Here is a 17,488-nt window from a genome sequence, read left to right as displayed (position 1 = left end):
ACCAACCAGTTGGAACCACACGTCGACGCATTCTGTCTCACGACGAAAGCCCACGTCCAGGGAATTTCAACATGGGTCTGGTCCTGCTTTGGCCGACTCCAGCGTCACCCCCTGACGCCACGGGTAAAATTGCTCCTAGAATGGCAATGGGCATTGTTCCTTGGCACGATACCACACCGCCCCCCGTTTGCGAGCTGCCCCGGCGGCCAGATGCGAAATACCAAATGCCGCCTCTGCTGTGACATTGCCTGACTGCAACAAGCCTCGCCTCACCATGAAGGCCTGTTGACTCTGACCTTGCTGTTGGCATCGCCGCTCCTTCACCATCATTTGTCTATTGACAACGTCCACTCCTTTGCCTCCGGGCCTCCATCTGACGTTCCTTAAACAACACGCTTCACGCCCTTCTCAACTGGGCCACATTCATACGACAGCGCTGTCACCAATTGCCCTTGCACTCCTTCTCTTGACTAAACACGTCTGCGTCTGCGTGTCTAATCCCAATTGACCTGGGTTCGAGCATTGGATTCCATCATTTCTTGCAATAGCACAACACTATAAACCTCTGCTGGAACAGAGGAAGACGACTACTAAACGACAACACCATTCATCGACGAGTTGCTCAAGAGCATTGGTGTATTTTGAGCCATTACTCCCCGCGAGGCACACACACACACACGTCATAAGAGTCCATCATAGACGACAATATGCTCTACAATTCAATTGTTACCGCAACAGCCCTTTTGGGCCTGGCGGCTGCTCAGGTACATACTGATTGCAATCCCATGGAACGCGATTGTCCAGCAAATCCAGCATTCGGGACCGATCATAATTTCAATTTCAACATCACCCCGAGTAGCGACCTCTGGGAAACCACTGCCGGTACTGTGTCATACGATGCCAAAACTGGTGCCGCCTTCACCATCAACAAACAAGGTGACTCGCCAACTCTTCGCACCAAATTCTACTTCTTTTTTGGCCGCACTGAGATCCACCTCAAGGTCGCGCCTGGCCGAGGCATTGTCAGTTCCATGATGTGGCTTAGCGATGACCTCGACGAGGTTGATTGGGAGTTTCTGGGCTCTAACAAGACCTTCGCCACAACCAACTATTTTGGCAAGGGCCGCCAGGATTTTAAGAACGGCGGTTCTCACCCCATGACCGGCATGCAGGACGACTATCACAACTACACCACCGTATGGACCAAGGATTCTATCGAGTGGTTCATCGACGGCAATCATGTCCGCACCCTGAATTCCAAAGATGCCAACAATACGCACAACTATCCTCAGACACCCATGCGTATGAGCGTTGGCATCTGGGCCGGCGGCGACCCGTCGCTTCCCGAGGGAACTCGCCTGTGGGCGGGCGGTGATACAGACTATGCAAATGGGCCTTATACCATGTATCTCAAGAGCGCCCAGGTCACCGATTACAGCAGCGGCAAGGAATATACTTATGGCGATCGCTCCGGCAGCTGGGAAAGCATCAAGATTGAGAGTGGCAACTCCACTGCTCTTGACGCGCTGAACAAGCAGCCCGACAAGTCTACGAGCGAAAAATGGAACGACCTTCCCACGGGAGCCAAGGCTGGGGTGTATGCTGGAGGCGGTGCGGTCGGTGCCCTGGCCCTGGGGACTCTGCTTTGGTACTATATCCGACAGCGCCGCATTGGAGCCGCAGAAGCCAAGGCTGCAGCCCTACGCGATGAAGAGGACCAACGCGAAAACGCACGATTCCTCAAGGATGGCATCAATCCCGACGGTTTCACCGACCATGGCCAAGAGTACAATGCCAGGGAGCTTCGTGCCGGTGGCATGGCCAACGAAAACTCTTACCACGTTCCCGAATCGAGTCCCTTTGACGGCCCCTTTGATGAAAAGTCTCGCCTCGGAAGCAGCGCAAGCAACGTGAGCCCCTCGTTGGCGCTGCTGGTGCTGGTGCCGTGGCTGGCGGAGCAATGGGAGCTGCAGGAGCCATGCGAGGCCAGCCCGGCCGAACAGCCAGTCCTGCCCCTTCTAATCATGGTTTTGAGTTTGGTGTTCCTCCCAGCCCTGGTCATCCATCGCGGTCTCCGAGCCCCGGAATGCCTCCCGGCTCCCCTCGTCAGCACCAGATGCGTAGCGGCTCAGCTCCCGACCCATACTCAAGAATGGGATCTCCTGGCCCCCATCAGCAAGGTTATGGACTGCAGAGAATGCAAAGTCCAGGAGCCATGGGCCCCCAAAGAAGCTTTACCGACAACCAACAGCCAGGCTACGGATACCGGGGGCCTGCGTCATCTGGAGGAAACAATGGCTGGTAGAAGGGGACCAGGTTTTAACGACGACAAGCCAAGCCGAAACGTGGTTGCTTTCATCAGGCCAGTCTGATACTTTGGGTACAAGGGCAAATTTTGTGTGTGTTTGTATGCTTTGTTGTAATTTCTCACCAGTTTCTTTTCATCACCGCCCTTTGTCCTTGCAGGCGGAGTTGGCCATTTTCTACAGGCGTCAACGGCGGTATTTCAACCTCGACTGGTGGCCGAGGCCACTTGTCGTGCGGCAGATAGACATTGGATCAAAAGATCAAAATATACCTATTTGTTCAGTTTTAAGTGCAGTTTCGAACTCTTTGGTGGTGGTGTCTCTTCCTTTATTCTTTGCGACATGTTTTGCCGTTCTTTGTCCAATTTGCTACAGCAGTCGTCTCGTCACGTCAAAGACGGCCAGTCACTTGACCCGTCGTGGATTGAGCTGCACAAGGACAATGACTGTGACTGAATGATGGCATCATGTGGCAGTTTATTTCAAAAGTATAGAAATGCGTCCCGGTCTGCGAGAAATAGCTCCGACGTCTGTCAACTCGCCCACCATCCATCCCTTACTCGCGCAAGCTAATACCTACTCTTTTGCCAATCTGACAACCTTGTCTCTTTCTACATTTCTTGCTCTTGGGCAAGAACAAACAAACTATTACCGAGTTTCTCGCCAACGCCAACGTCGACGTCGTCATGGATCCCAAGCCCACCGAAGCGCGTGCCGTCCAGACATTTGCCCAGCGCGCCAAGCCGGTGATGCTGCTGAGCAAGTGTGGGAGCAAATTCCGCGAAAACACAGAGGGGCAGTCAGCGACGCCCCCCCCGTCTTCAGAGACGACTACTGCTCAACCTCAGTCGCAAACATGATGCTTCTGTCGATCGAGTTTCTGCGTCACCTAGTTGGTTGGGGCTGGACCCGGACCAACGCCTTTCGCTTTCGGGCCCCGTGCCCGTGTTGGAATGGAGAACATTGAATGGAGTGTGAATGCCGCGGGGGCACGGCATGTTTCCTGTCGCTACCTTTTTTCGTTTTTTGGATTTCATTCATTCGTTTATTGGTGGTTTATTTTCGACGGCCGTTGGATGCATGGACTGCGGAGGAAGACGGATTTCTGTTGAGGGCTGGGCGCGGTGCTGGCTTGATGGGGTTGGATTTCTACTTGTCTGCTGGCAAATGTGACTGTCTTTACTGAGCGCTACTCTCGTTGAATACATGGCTAGATTACGATGCTGGAGCCTTTTTTGAGATTTTGTGTTTTGCGCAGCATGTGCAGATTGATATGGCGCGCAGGCTGTTGGGAGTTTTGGTGTTGGTGTAGCTGGCTTGTTGCCATTTTGCACGGTCACTCGTCTGGCTTCTCCTCATGGTTAATGGCTATTCCCAAGCCTGATTGAGTTACCTGCAACATTGAAGGCGTCTTCTTCTGTCTTGCGTCGTCTCACCGCCGTGGACATGGATGAGTGTCGTTGCCCCAACTCCCAACGACCACCCTTCATTCGCACCGTCGACAGGGGGAAAAATTGCTGAGCGACGGTGGTAATGAGATGTATCTGGTGAATAGATTGTTGTTTTAACCTGGAACAATGGTGCAGTCGTACAATGGTGCACAAATCGTCAAGCACGTGATTCGGATGGCTGGCCGACAAGGAAGATGCCCGCAGGGTGAGACGAGTTTGGACGACGGTTCGATCTACCGGCACCAACCTTCTTTCTTGCGGGGGGCCCCTCGTCTCGAATTGATGAATTGCGAATAATCTCCGGTTGGTTCTCTTGTGGTCTCAGACAAACTTTGACTTTGCCTTTGTGGCACGTGGCGCTGGAATTGTCCTCAGCCTCGGATCTGTGGCTCTGGAGATTTACTTTTCGTCTTTTAGAGTCAAATGTGTATACCCCTTCGTGGATTAAACGCCCGGGTACCGTGACGAATCGAGTTATTGGATCTGGATCTGGATTGTTTGCTGTCTGACGGGAGCATCGCATGTGAAACACGGCATGCCGGGGTATCAGCGCAAGCCTCAACCGAATCGAGCATTTCACATGCGTCTCTTCCAGGTTGCATCCCTCCGACACGGTTTGCATCGCGACAAGACGACACTGACTCGGCTAGGCAAAGGACTGCAACACAGAGCTTGTGCCGGGCAAACAGCCCCCAAACCGATGTCATCAACTGTCTTCCCGCTGCGCCACGTTCCACTGGTGACAGGTGAAACCTCCAGACTCACACCGACTCACCCCAATCTGCAAACGGCCGCACGCCACGCACGACTCGACTCAACTACGTCACTGACAGCACCCTGATTTACCAAGCCATGCGCCGAAACGCAAACTCAGCCAAGTCAAGATCCATTGCAATTTAGTACCCGAAATCCCGGGCCACGAAACGCTACAATGACCGTCGTCCCACCTAGGCTTGCTTCATCGTGCGTAGTACAGACTACACGCATCGCACAATGCTCAGTACCAAGTACACAACATGGTCCTGCATCTCGACTGCAAAAACCCAATGCAGTCACCCACTACATGAGGGTTTCATCTGCCGAAGCTGTCCAACAAATCCAGAGACATCCATCCGTATGCCAACTCCCAGAGCGGACACAGAAACAGCTCACCGCCAACATCCCTCAACCCTCCCTACACTCCCTCAACCCCCTCCTCTGCCTCCCGTCACAATCAAAATTCCCGTCGTCCAGCCACGCCTCGAATCCCCTCTTGACGCGCGCCCACTCCCCATCCGTCATGCTAAACCACGCCGTGTCTCTCTCGCGGCCCTTGACAACCATGTGCTTCCTAAACACGCCCTCAAACGTGAACCCCAGCCTCTCGGCGGCCCTCAGACTCGCCTCATTCAGCCTGTTGGCCTTCCACTCGACGCGCAGGTAGCCCAGGTCCTCAAACGCATGCCGGATGAGCAGGTAAAACGCCTCCGTGGCCCGGCGCGTCCGCTGCAGCGCCGCGCCCAGCACCACGCCGCCAATCTCGAGGCGCCGGTGCCCCGGCTCCACGGCCAGGTAGCACATGATGCCCTCGGGCTCGGGCTCGCGCGCACCGCTCGCCGCCGGCCCAGACAGCACCGCGTAGTAGAGCCTGTCCGGGGCCGCGTCGCCGCTCCATGCCTCAATGTCCCGCTGGCACTCGGCGAGCGTGGCAAAGCCCCCCGTGAGCATGTACGTCCACCGCGCATGGTTCTCTGGCCCGCCTAGGTTCTTGAACAGGCCGGCGGCGTGGCCTGCTTCGAGCGGCACGAGCGACGTTGTCTGGCCGTGGAGCGCCTCGTGAGTCGGGCGCATGGCCTCGCGCGGCGATACCAATGGGCCGACTGGCAGTGACATGCTGGCTCTGATTCTGTTGACTCTTTGCTTTCCCCGTGTGAGAGAAGAGAAGAAAAAAAAAGAATGAATGCTTTTGCTGGTTTCTAGTGGTTTCGGTTCCGATCCCGCTGCAAATGCTGACTCCCATGACCGGCATCGGTGCCAAAGGGCGCGGAACCATGCTTTCTTGGGCTAAATGGACAGAGAGCCCCTCCATCTTAATGACAACATGACAGGAAAATCTTGGTCCAGCAAAATCGCTTACTGCCTAATGACACAAATCTCGTACAAATGCTCCAAATTCTAATTCAATGCCGATTCTATCATGATTGCTACAAGCCACCGCAGGGCACATGCTCTCGCCCTGTACTCTTTCCCGCATTACATCACACGCCATTCTTCCCCTTTGACGAATGCAGACCCGACTATGTACTCAACAATCCCCTTGACGCCAAATCAAAATAATCAATACAAGTCTTCGCTGAGAAATGCCAGTTTCATCATCTGGACATGGCGCGTCTGCGTGCTGTTCCGCCAGGAGCAGCATAATGTCTCATTGTCTTGCAAAAAAATCCTTCAAAAAATCTGCTCCATGTTTGTGTATACGTAATAAAATCGTTTGGCTTGTCGCGACCGGCCGCAACAGACAGCCGTACTGGCCACCGCTAGATCGTCCGGTTTCTGCGCCTCTGACGACAACTTTGCTCCCATTTTTAAAATATAAAGGAAACCACAAAAATCAGAGTCGTATAAAGGGTCGACGTGGTCAACTCAAACTCGAACCATGCAGCCTGTCCACCAAAAGCAATCTTCTTGCTTTTTGGCGTAGGGTGAGCAACCATGGTCTTAGGGTCGCGGTCGAGGAGTTGCTCGCGCTCGGGCATCTGCGGCGGGTCAATGGCGTAGGCGACTGGAGTCCACAGAGAGCTACAGATGAAGATGAACGTCAACGGCGGCCAGAATGCGTGCGTCACCAGGCACATCAAGAGCGAACGAGTGCTCTCTGTGCGAACGAAGCATCGGTATGAAGTCAGTACCACGCCCACTAGTGTGAAGTAAACAAAAAGCAGGTGGAATATTCCCATGTAGTTGATGAGAATGGTCCAGACGCGGCGGAACATATTCTTCTTCAGTGCGGGATCACGCTCGTTCAGAGCCGAAGACAAAGAACCCGTGGGCTTGAAAGCTTGCACCTGACCTCCCAGCCACTTGGGTAGCATGAAGGAACGAATGAGGCACAGAGCAATGTACGGCGACATCCAAAGCTGGTATCGCGAACCACGCTGGCCCGTGTGGTAGCCGGCAGGGATGAAGAGAACAAACTCGCACAGGCGGTTGCTGATAGTTGAAGCGAAGCAAGCACGAATGAGCCAACGGAGCTGTTCTTCAGAGGCGTAGGCAACCAAGGGTTTGCCCATGACCAGGATAATGGGAATGGCGAACAGGGAAATCGAGACAAGAATAGTGTACAAGCTGAGCACGGCGTAGAGGAACCCAGAGAATCGTTGAGCGAGTGTCATCTGCCGAATCTTCTCACCCCATAAGCAGAATTTGAGCTTGAAGGCTGTGTCCACAGTTCCAATGGCCCAGCGGGTGCGCTGCTTCAAGTGACTACCAAAATCTTCGGGTACGGTACCAAACTGAAGGGGTTCGTGAATAAAGGCGGTTTTCCAGCCCTTGCCGAGCATCAGAGTGGAAGTAGCAACATCTTCAGCCAATGATCCAAGAGGAAAGTTGCCAATTTCATCGAGCGCTTCACGTCGCACAACATAACCGGAGCCGGTGCACCATGCAACACCAAGCGCGTCCTTGATAGGTTCGATGACATGAACGAAGAAATCCAGACTCTGAGACAGCGGGTCGGATGGGGGCGTGTTGTAGAACAGCTGGGGAGGGCATGCAAGAGCCATCTTGTTGTCAATGAGGAGGTGCGGGAGAATAGCTCGGAGCCAGTCACGTTCGGGAATCTGCGTCTTGGTTAGACTGCTATGCACAGGAGGAAAAGCGGCAAATAATCAACCCAAACGTACCATGTCGGCATCCAAGGCTGCCATGTACTGCCCAGCACCACCAGGAAGCAGGTGAGTTTGCTCAAGACCGTAATTCAGATTCCCAGCTTTGAAGTGGTGGGGTTGTCCGGGAATTTTCACACGAGCCATGTAGTAGACGTTGGGGTAGGACATGCCTAGCCGGGTAACGGCGGCCTCGAGAGTCTCTGACTTGCCGTCATCCAAGACAATGACACGAAACTTATCGTAAGGGTAGTCGACATCGCATGCGCCTCGAACAGTGTCCATTACAAGGTCATCGTCCTCGCCACAGCAAGTAACAAAGACGTCGACGGTAGGGACGTCGTAACCTCTCAACCGCAGCTTGGGTCTATATCGCTTCTTCATTGACATCATGGTCCAGCTATTATGCATCAAAGAAGGAATGGCGACAGCGATTTCCACAGCGATGAAGATCCAAGCGGCTGAGTAGGTTGTCTCAAACGCATTCTGGGCCCAAACAACGCATGCGATACGCAGAGCCAAATAAGCTATGTAGAAGCCAGTGTTGGCGAAGGTCAAGAGGGGAACCAGTCTGAATAAATGCCGTCTCCAGCCTTTCCAGATGTCGCTATCATCTCGTTTGTGTACGATATCAATGCTCTCACGATCAACCCAGTCCTTACCTCCAGCTGGTGGCTGAGCTTGCTTAAGGAGTCCAGTGAGGCTAATGTGACTTTGGTTCTGTTTGCCCATTTCATTAGTACACAATAGGAAAAAGAGGGCAGGAGAAAAAAATCCAAATGCAGAGATGTGCTTTCTTACCATGGGCGTTGACGGGCCAGAGTCATTGTGAAATGGAACACTATACCGAGGTGCACCAGTCGAATCGACCGGTGTCTGTTGTCCAGTCCGCCATGAGCGAACGCTAGACCTGGATTCAGCACTGTCCACTAGTGTCTGAGATTCTGAACGACCTGCAATTGAAGGCGGCCAGCCTGGCGAGGGTGATGCAAATTCATCGGGATAATACGAATTCGGCTGTGAGTAAGCGTTTGATGCTGGACCTCTGGGGGTACCTCGGGCGGGTCTAGGAGGAAACTCTTCTATGGAAGGTTCTTGTTGCTCGTAGGGATGATATTGGTCACGGCGCTGGAAAGTTCCTATTTCCAGCATTTCCTCCTCCTCTGCGTAGCCTTTCATGATTGCGACGGCCTAGAGAACAAGAGGTTCGAAATATATCCAAACAGTTCCCTCACTGGGGTCTTGACAGTCTTGACTGAAATGCTCCGACTTGCTGATTTCCAAGTCAAGGAGCCAAAAAAAGAGTGAATCCACAGCTTGGGAATGTAGCAGGTGAACCAGACGAGAGTCAGCGAGCGATGTTGATCGGCGTCAGCTGATCGGGGACGTTGAATGCGGTGAGACAAGGCAGGCCAGGACTATTGTCTTCTTCTTTTGATCTTCTTGCGCTCCTGTGTGTGATGGATTAAGTAATTAATAATTGGAAAAACGGCGGATAAGATCGCGGTGGCAGAGGTGAACTGTTTAGGGTCGTGGTCGTTTGCTGGGCCAAATCGACGTGTATGTGAAGCGGCACGGTTTGGGCGGTTCAGTGATTTCGAGAAACGAACGAGACGGCGGGAAACGAGAACTTGTACAACCACCCTGAGCGCGAAGCTGACGAGTTAAAACACCAAAACGAGTGAAAAGAGGTTATGTTATGACTGTTGAAAACAACGCTGCGATGGGGATCATCACCCAGGTGCTTGGAGGAGGATGAGAAAGAAGGCAAAGGCCGAGCGATACGAGGAAGAATAAAAAAGAGAACTAGTACTACTAGTACTTTGGTACTTGGCGCGGACGGTGTGCGGGCTGCGGACTAGGAGCCGCGGGAAGGAACGACACAACAGTTTGGCTTCTAAACTTGGCTGGTATTAACGCATGGACTGGTTTGCCTCCCGAGCTGCGGTTGTTGCTTGTTTTTCACATCCCGGACAGGCAGACGTAGAGAGTACTTGGTACAGACAGACTACGGAGTAAATAGGTCACGCACTCTCGATTGCAGAAGTACTCGGTACATGCATGCGGACAGATGCAGGGTGAAGAGCGCAGCTGCGCATCTCTCTCACGGCAGGAGGTTGACAAGCTGATTTGCCCAACGCTCCTGTCTCTGCACTGTCTCCTATTATTGTACTCCGTACAATTCAATGTTCTCCATCAGGGAGGAGTGGTCCTTGACCCCGTCCTGCTCCAGGCGGCTGTGCCTGAATGAATTTGCCCGGAGCGTATTGAGGTGGGGATGGCTCCAGTGACAGACTGGATGCTCAATTTTGGACGCTTGCAGGCAAAAACCCAAACAGAGCACTGTACATAACTCCAACAATGTACTTCTCCATCCATTCAACCATACCGAGTTCACGAAGGGACAAACAACTAAAAAAAATGGCTCGAGTGTGGAGAAGGGGGGTGTGATGAGGGGTGGATGGGGCGTATGTTCACCGAGGACCCCCACTTAGGGGCGTGTGCTGTTATCCACTGCAGCCGGGCTGGTAATTGAAGTGATCTCAGTCAACATGGAAACTTCGGCCGTTAAGCCAGGTGCTGCCTCAAAGTTTCTGGCTGCCTCAGTGACCGGACCGTTTGCCTGCTCCGTACCGAGCTGAGCCGCCGCCTCATGTGCTGAACGCTCCATGTTTCCATTCCGGCTTCCAATTAGTAATTGTTCTGGGCCAGCTTGCCTGACAACCCAACTCCGTACTTGACAATGAACCACTACATCCTCGGTGTTGTGTTATGCGTATATTTCACATATTGCAGTGCAATACAATACAACAACAAACTGATATAATACGTGCAAAACAGTGTCATGCTGGGACGAGCACGGGCCTCCCAAACACGGAACCACGAGACTCCAAGGCCCCAGGACTCCAAGACCAGGGCGTCGTGGGTTTCAAGCATACTTTCTTTGCTAAATGCAATTCTATCAATGACATGGTGGCGCGTTGAAATTGCTTTGCTGCACGATACCGGAAGCTTCTGTTTACACGGCAATGGTAATCAGGCGTTACTGCGATGTGCCAGGTGCATCATCATGCCACGTGGATGGGGGAAAGTCGTATTACCGTTGTTTTTGTTGCCTCCCATGAAGTTCCCAACCAACCAAGCGACCTGGTAGATATTGTGATGGCACGTCACCCGCTCACTACCTGTGTCCAACACGAGCGTTGACGGGTTTCGATTTGCACTGTGTTGCTGGGGCCACGAGTTCGTCCATTGTCGGCGTGACAGTGTGAGAAGGAATTGACGAATGAATGGAGTGGAGGAGCAGAGAGTCATCCAACTGCAGCCATTTCGTGCCTTGCATCTTGGCCTGTCAGTGCATTGGCTTCAATTTGCGACCTGAAGCTTCGAGCCTAGTAAAGTCAATGCCCCAGAAACACCGGTAGGTTTCTATTATGACGCAAAATGGGGGCCAAGCATACCAGAGTACAATAGAGTTTTGCCGTTGGGTTTGCTTGAGATCGCATCATGTCCATGTAGCGCGCCGCGCCATTGGTTAGCCGATGATGTTTCGCCTTTTCATTGTGTACATATGTACAATACATCCATCCTAGTTATTGATGGGATGACAGAGTTCGGGGCGTTCAAGTCACCTAGGTGAATAAGCCTTTCTTTGATGCGCCGTCAATATACTCCATGTGACGGCCATTGCACACATTGCGGCCAGTCTGATTTCTGTCACGCAACTCGCAACTCAGACCGTGACCTCACAGGGATCGAAAGAGCGCAAGAGCGCACATGCAGTGCTTTACCTGAATAGCGCCCATGCCCCCCCCAACAAATGTTATCTTTGTCGTCTCTTGAAATCCCCACCCGTCGATCCGATCCGGCGAACGCGGGCTCCAGTGGTATGAACGAATGTCGCTACCGTCTTGCCACACCCGTCAGCCAAGCCGCCTCCCTTCACCTCTGCTCTATTTTGATCTTGCACCTGCAACGTTGCGAGTTGCCCACGGCATGCTGTGATACCGGTGCCGAGAGCTGAAGTCCCTTCCAGGATTTCGGTTGAGCCGGGCGGTTCAAGCTGTGACAATGGCGCCAGCGCTTCCACCAAGTGGCCCAGAGTGGCACTTCCATCCCCTCATCAATACCACACTCCTGCTTGGCCCCACTAGGCTATCCCGCAAGCATTTTTTGCCTCTCGACGAGTGAGGGCCTCCTGCCTAGTCGCCAGTTGTCGAATATTAATTAATGGCTCACTCGCTCGGATCCTCAAAGGCCGGCCAGCCAGCCCTGGAGACGGGCCAGTCTGTTGCTCACATTGGCTGGCAGGTTGCGGCTACTCGTCTGTGGCCGTAGTGGCAGTTGGAACGGGGATACTGGCGCTGCCCTGGCGTCGCCATGAAAGCTTCTCCTTTTCTATCCGCCTGGGTGGCGTGTCCGCTCGCGTTTCAACGACAAGCCTCTGCTCTTGACCAGGACAGTCTCAAGGAGCCAACTGAGTACGATTAATTTCATGTTGAAGAAGAGCTCCATTCATCACACACCTGTCCCGCAAATACGGCTTGTTGTGGCCGGCGGTTGGCTAGTTTGAGATGCCCAAGGCCTGTCTGTTCACACCATGTAATCGGCCTATCAACGCGGTTCTCTGAGTGTGGAAATCGCCAGCATGCGGAAGTGTTTCGGCATCGTGCCATGTGGGCATTTTAGGCGCTTGCCGCTCAGCACACCGATCCTCGTGTAGTGCGTCCCGACATATTCGTCTTTCTTCGGTCCCTATGCTAAATCGGTCAAAGTCTTATCATCCCTAGCATGGCTCGGAATGGACAATAGTTTGCGTGCTTGGGGCTTTAGGCATTCTGCTAGTGCCATGGCACACAGGCAGGCACACCGTCGTCATCCACGTTGTTGCTGGAACTTCCGCCATAAAGTCTCCTAATAAAACCTGGTCCGTTGTTCCAGGGTTTGTTGTATGTACTCCGTACAATCAGCATTGAGTAGCAACGTCTCACGTCTCACCGCCGCCACTGTCTTGCAGGTAGTACTAGTAGTAGTACTAGAGAATAATAAAGCAACATTGACGTCTTTAAGTTGGGTTGATTGCAAGGGGGGCTAGGTACCCACTGTAAATAAGATTGGCCAAACTCATTTTTTTCTCCTTTATCTTTGGGTGGACATGCATAATCGGCCACTCTCAGTGTTCATGTCTCTTGAGCCCGGTCAGCTTTGCCAGGATGCAGACCCATTCCATGCGAGCAGAGGTGAGATAACTCACCGCGCAATAAAGTCGACCTGTCCAAAATAGAAGGGGCGGAAGCGGGAGCCTGGTTTGAAATTTTTCGTGTTGAAGCCTGCGCCGCCGTCAAGTCGGTCACGTTCCCAAGCAAAATTTTGCTGGAATACGGAGCACGCGGCGCGCCTTCCCTATCCGTCAAACACATTCAGGCTGCCAGGCACACAAGGGCATTAGATGCCTTGTCCAAACCAAGATGCAGGCTGTGCACACGTTTGCCAGCAGCGAGCGTGTCGGCGTGTCAACGGGTCAAGCGTTACAGTAATGTCAATGTGCGTGTGTGTGTGTGTTGTGTGCGAGTCCGTGGGCAAGAGAAGGTCTCGCGGACCCGGCCATTCGACTGGCACGGGCGGCATGCGTCGCAGCCCAAGCGCCATCTGCGATACGATTCTGCCCCTCTTCTTTTCCTCTTTAGCCTCTATAGCCCCTGCTTAGCGCCCCCCTTTGCACAATCTGTTCCTCCAATCCATCCTAGCCAACTGGTTGGCCCATGCCCCTGTGCTCCCGAGAGGTGCGAACTGGCCGCCATGAATTGATCTGATTGGCCTTTTGGCTTCACCCTCAGGCGTCGGCAGCCTCGGTTAGACGGCACACAGTAGGTAGTTAACACGCACTTTGTGCCCATTGCCAGTCACTAACAGGCCAAGGGGGGGGATGGTCTTTTTCTGTTGTTCTGCAGTTTCTCCTGTTTCCTTGAGGGCTGTTGCATCCCGTCTCGGCCCATCTGGCGCTCAGCCACCATGTATGCCTCCTTTAGCGCCGGACGGTACTGTATGTGCTCAGGGTTCTAAGCCCTGAAAATGGTGCAAGCTGTGTCAGAAAAAGGATTCTCTGGGTCCTTTGCGAATATGTTGTACGTAGTCCCATGATGGCTGGGGGAATAATCTGCACTGCGCCATCCTTCAAGCATTGTCTGGTTCTTGTACCGAGTAATTGCCGACAGGCCATTGCTGCTATGTACATACAGTGCCAGATTCTGGATTCTACTGAGCCGGCGCCTCCAAGGATCAATTGATTGCACCAATAACAACCAATAGCTGACCTGGAGTGATTACCTATTCCGGTAGGGGTCTAGAGCGGCACTACAGTACATAGAACCAGGGCGCGATGCGCTGTAGTTGAAGTTCAAGGGGACCAGACCGGTTGACGTTTTTCTCGAGCGATGAACCCGACTGGACCCACCATTCGCGCCAGACTTGACATTCTTTGGACCGATGTTCAAGGTTCATCGGCATCAGTTCATAACGCACCAGCCCGTCTCTTGGATCAGGGCAGCAGAGCAAGGGGTTAGTTCGTTTGCCCATTGAGTTGGGCTGTGCTGTGCTATTTGCATTGAGAATAAATATATTAATATATAAATGAGCAGTTCTTCAACAGGCTGCCTCCCGGGTTCATGGCTCCAGGACAGTGGGCGGACGGGGCCAATACGGAGTATTAGCTGATATGAACTGCTCCCTATATATTAGTTATTACGGAGCCAAATTCTCTGAGGCCCTCGCGGATACCCACTCAGCCGGCCCGGATCAGCAACTGCTAGGACCAGGACACTCGTTTGCCTTGAAAGCTGCGGATGCTTGACTGGCTGGACTGGGGACCGGCGCCACTGGGCTGGTGGGCGACTTGGCGGGCAGTGCTTGCAAGATCGCATTGAGGGGCTGATGCTATTTTTTCCTTATTATTTTTATTTCCCATCTGCTCGTCGCGTGTCGCCAAGACTTCCGAGTTTGCTGATCAAAACAAACGGCAGGCGCTGTGTGCATGCCCCCAGTCTGATGCTCCGCGGCGCGGAGAAAAGAATACATACTTGCCAGCTATTGTAGTCGAATGGCAAGTTGTCAATAGGATCAGTCGCTTTTGTGACACTGCGTGTCAGTTGATTGTGCCAATTCATCAATCTCTAATGTCAATGGCCACGCGCTTTGGTAAATGCAAGCAAGTCAAGGGGCCACAGGGAGGCGCCGCATCCGCACATGGCCTGGGCTCTGTTGGCCCGTCTGAGCCCAGATGTCGCCAGTGGCCAGTCCGGACATCTGGATGCCCCCAGTCTCCATGTCGGCGCCGACCGGCCCAGTGCGCACCCCCCCAAGCCCCCCCCTGTTGCCACAATACCAGACCACAGTGCACCAGACCGAACGTTGAATTTAGTTACAAATGACTTGACCGTTCAGTGTCTACCGGCATCCATGTCTCCTAATCAATGGCAAGTTTGCCGGGCTACAGGTACATGCTGCGGCCCTTGCATGCTATTGTCTGGTCCCAGTGCCCGCTATTGCCCTGCTGTCGGCCGCTGTAACTGCGCTGCCGCCCGTGCACACCACCCGCCCAAGTACCTGTAAGTGCCAGTGGCCCCAGGCGACCAGCTGCTCCCGTCTTCTCAACACCTGATCCCGTCTGGCCGGTTCGTTTCGTTTCTTCATCCCGTCCATCATATCCGTCTCTTTTATTTTATTTTCCACGCTCACTTCGCCCCTCGCCGCCTTGCACACCCTCCTCTCGCGACCTCTCTCGCTTGTCCTGTACTTTAGACTCTCGCTCCTCGCCGAATTCCAACGTTCTGGCGCGCCGTTCGCTTCGCTCGTTGTCGTTGGCGCCGCTGTGAGCGACAACAAGGCCGTTTGTCTCCCACAGAAACTCGACGATACCGAAACACTCGACATTCCACGGCCTCGCGAGCTTCCCCCCCTCCTTCGCTCTCCCGGCGACTCGCCTTCGCTGTCCTCTCGCTTTCCATCGTATTCTCTGCCTGTCATTGTATACTACAGCCATGCTTAGATGGCTTGTAAGTGCCGTCTTCTTGGCGCTGCCAATCGCTACCACCATTGGTGTCCTGCTTGGCATGCAGGCATACAATCATGCAAAGGGCCGACCGCCTCCATTCTCAGGCGGTGGTGATGACAATGGTCTTCCCGGAATAGGTACTCCCAAGGGCAAGGATACCGTCGAGATAAAGTGTGACCAAGCCTTTGGTTTCGATCCCAAGTCCAAGGGCCAGAATTTCATTCGTGAGTCCCTCGATATACATGCACAATTTGCGCTACGTTTTCTCCTCCTCCTCTTCTTCTCCGTCTCTGCTTTGGTGCCGTCTTGCCAACCTCAACCCAAAATGCCAATCATTTGACATTGACTGCTGACAATCTTCTCCCGCAAGTGAATCCTAACCCTTGGGGTTGGAAAAAGGGCGAGGAAGGAGCACTTTGCATGTTGGTCAACTTCAACGGAAATCGAACGTATGCCACGGAATTCTCAGCGCCCGTCTTCAATGCTACCTGGCAGTATCCCCGAGTTACGGGCACCGGAAACAACGTGCATGCCTTCCCCAACGCAAAAGTCGATAGCAAAAACTTTCCTGTCCAAATCGGTTCCGTGTCCAAATTCGAGTTTGATGTTGAATGGTCCTTGTCGCTCAAGAATGACACACGTGAAGAGGTTACCGATGCCGATGTTACAGCAAACCAGATCAATGCCAACGTGGCCATCGATATGTTTATGGACAAGGACAGCACAAAGGCCGAAGACAGCGAGAAGGCCGGCTTTGAAGTGATGGTGTGGTTTGCCGATTTTGGTACAGATGCTTGGCCTCTTGGCAAGACGAATACCCCCGACAAAGGCTTGGTCAAAAGCCAGACCCTTGAGGGCGTGGAATTGTAAGTCGGCGTCGATTTCGTCTTCTGTTGACAAGAAATGGCCCAGCTGACTGTTTGCAGTGAACTATACTCTGGACTCAATTCGCAGAGTCAGATGGTGCTGTCTTGGGTAGCAACTAAGCCTACCACCACCTTCAAAGGAGATCTGAAGCCGCTCATGGACACCATCTTTGCCATGAACAACGCCAACTACCCCCAAAAGACTGATTACCTCGGGTATCTTGCCTTTGGACAAGAAGCCTATAGCTCGACCGCCAACGTCACCTTCTCGGTGCCTAGTCTGGCAGTGGATATCGAGACGTCTAAATAATCTTGGAATGTGAACACCATATGAAGCGAAACAACATGTGCAGACATTTAATTTCGGAAGCCTGAGATGTGCTGCGAGTGCCGGGCGGTGAACCACTTGACGATGCGGCTCATGGTACCGCAATGCCAATGGTTGCGCCCCCTGCGACGGCATTGTCGGGTTTGCCTATACGTATATTCCTGGGTCGAAAGACAACATGCGGTGCGGCCATCATGAAGCGATACACGGACTGCTGTCCGATTGGCGTTTATTTGGAGATACTGGGCAGTGTCTAGCATGACACTGGTTTGTTTTTTATTTTGATATAACTTGTCATTATGCATAGGCAATACGGGATGACGTTGTATATTACCGTACGCGTTGACTGTAGGCGAAGCAGATCTTTCTGGGACTGGGGGCAGCTTGGGTGTATATTGTACAGCATGATGATTCATAGACAAAATTCGACCATGTGTCTTTAGATGAGAGCGTTAGTCGTTGGGCGTGGTGGCGTTGAGCCGAGGCGACAGTTTGGGCTATTGTTGCCGGTGGGCCAAGAGGACGTCATTTCGAAACGATTTTCGGGTTTCTTGTCGTGGAGCGCTTAAAGATACTTAATACCAGCGTCATTTGTCCATGTTCGTCTTGAGCCCCTGGGTTGAT

The 17,488-nt window shown here is 53.0% G+C and overlaps 5 protein-coding genes across 5 annotated transcripts; 3 read left to right on the top strand and 2 right to left on the bottom strand.

Annotated features, from left to right (window-relative positions):
* Positions 1 to 707: 707 nt before the first annotated feature.
* MAA_01002 (glycosyl hydrolase family 16) lies at positions 708 to 2,372 on the top strand (the record flags this gene model as incomplete). Its single annotated transcript, XM_007819000.1, has 1 exon — positions 708 to 2,372. The coding sequence occupies one exon, from the start codon at positions 708 to 710 to the stop codon at positions 2,370 to 2,372; it is 1,665 nt and encodes a 554-aa protein (XP_007817191.1).
* A 2,549-nt stretch (positions 2,373 to 4,921) lies between these two features.
* On the bottom strand, positions 4,922 to 5,629 carry MAA_01001 (GCN5-related N-acetyltransferase (GNAT) domain protein; the record flags this gene model as incomplete). The annotated part of the gene is made up of 1 exon (XM_007818999.1): positions 4,922 to 5,629. One exon carries the CDS (start codon positions 5,627 to 5,629, stop codon positions 4,922 to 4,924), a length of 708 nt encoding a protein of 235 aa, XP_007817190.1.
* A 692-nt stretch (positions 5,630 to 6,321) lies between these two features.
* On the bottom strand, positions 6,322 to 8,799 carry MAA_01000 (glycosyltransferase family 2; the record flags this gene model as incomplete). Its single annotated transcript, XM_007818998.2, has 3 exons — positions 6,322 to 7,575; positions 7,639 to 8,340; positions 8,422 to 8,799. The coding sequence occupies 3 exons, from the start codon at positions 8,797 to 8,799 to the stop codon at positions 6,322 to 6,324; spliced, it is 2,334 nt and encodes a 777-aa protein (XP_007817189.2).
* Positions 8,800 to 14,862: 6,063 nt separating this feature from the next.
* Positions 14,863 to 15,228, top strand: MAA_11484 (peroxisomal copper amine oxidase; the record flags this gene model as incomplete). The annotated part of the gene is made up of 1 exon (XM_011413478.1): positions 14,863 to 15,228. The coding sequence occupies one exon, from the start codon at positions 14,863 to 14,865 to the stop codon at positions 15,226 to 15,228; it is 366 nt and encodes a 121-aa protein (XP_011411780.1).
* A 428-nt stretch (positions 15,229 to 15,656) lies between these two features.
* Positions 15,657 to 16,846, top strand: MAA_00999 (glycoside hydrolase family 12; the record flags this gene model as incomplete). Its single annotated transcript, XM_007818997.1, has 3 exons — positions 15,657 to 15,894; positions 16,041 to 16,536; positions 16,597 to 16,846. The coding sequence occupies 3 exons, from the start codon at positions 15,657 to 15,659 to the stop codon at positions 16,844 to 16,846; spliced, it is 984 nt and encodes a 327-aa protein (XP_007817188.1).
* Positions 16,847 to 17,488: the final 642 nt, after the last annotated feature.

Source organism: Metarhizium robertsii, assembly GCF_000187425.2.
Source record: "Metarhizium robertsii ARSEF 23 chromosome Unknown MAA_Scf_8, whole genome shotgun sequence".
Lineage (NCBI taxonomy): Eukaryota > Fungi > Ascomycota > Sordariomycetes > Hypocreales > Clavicipitaceae > Metarhizium > Metarhizium robertsii.
This window is presented reverse-complemented; position numbering and strand designations above follow the sequence as displayed.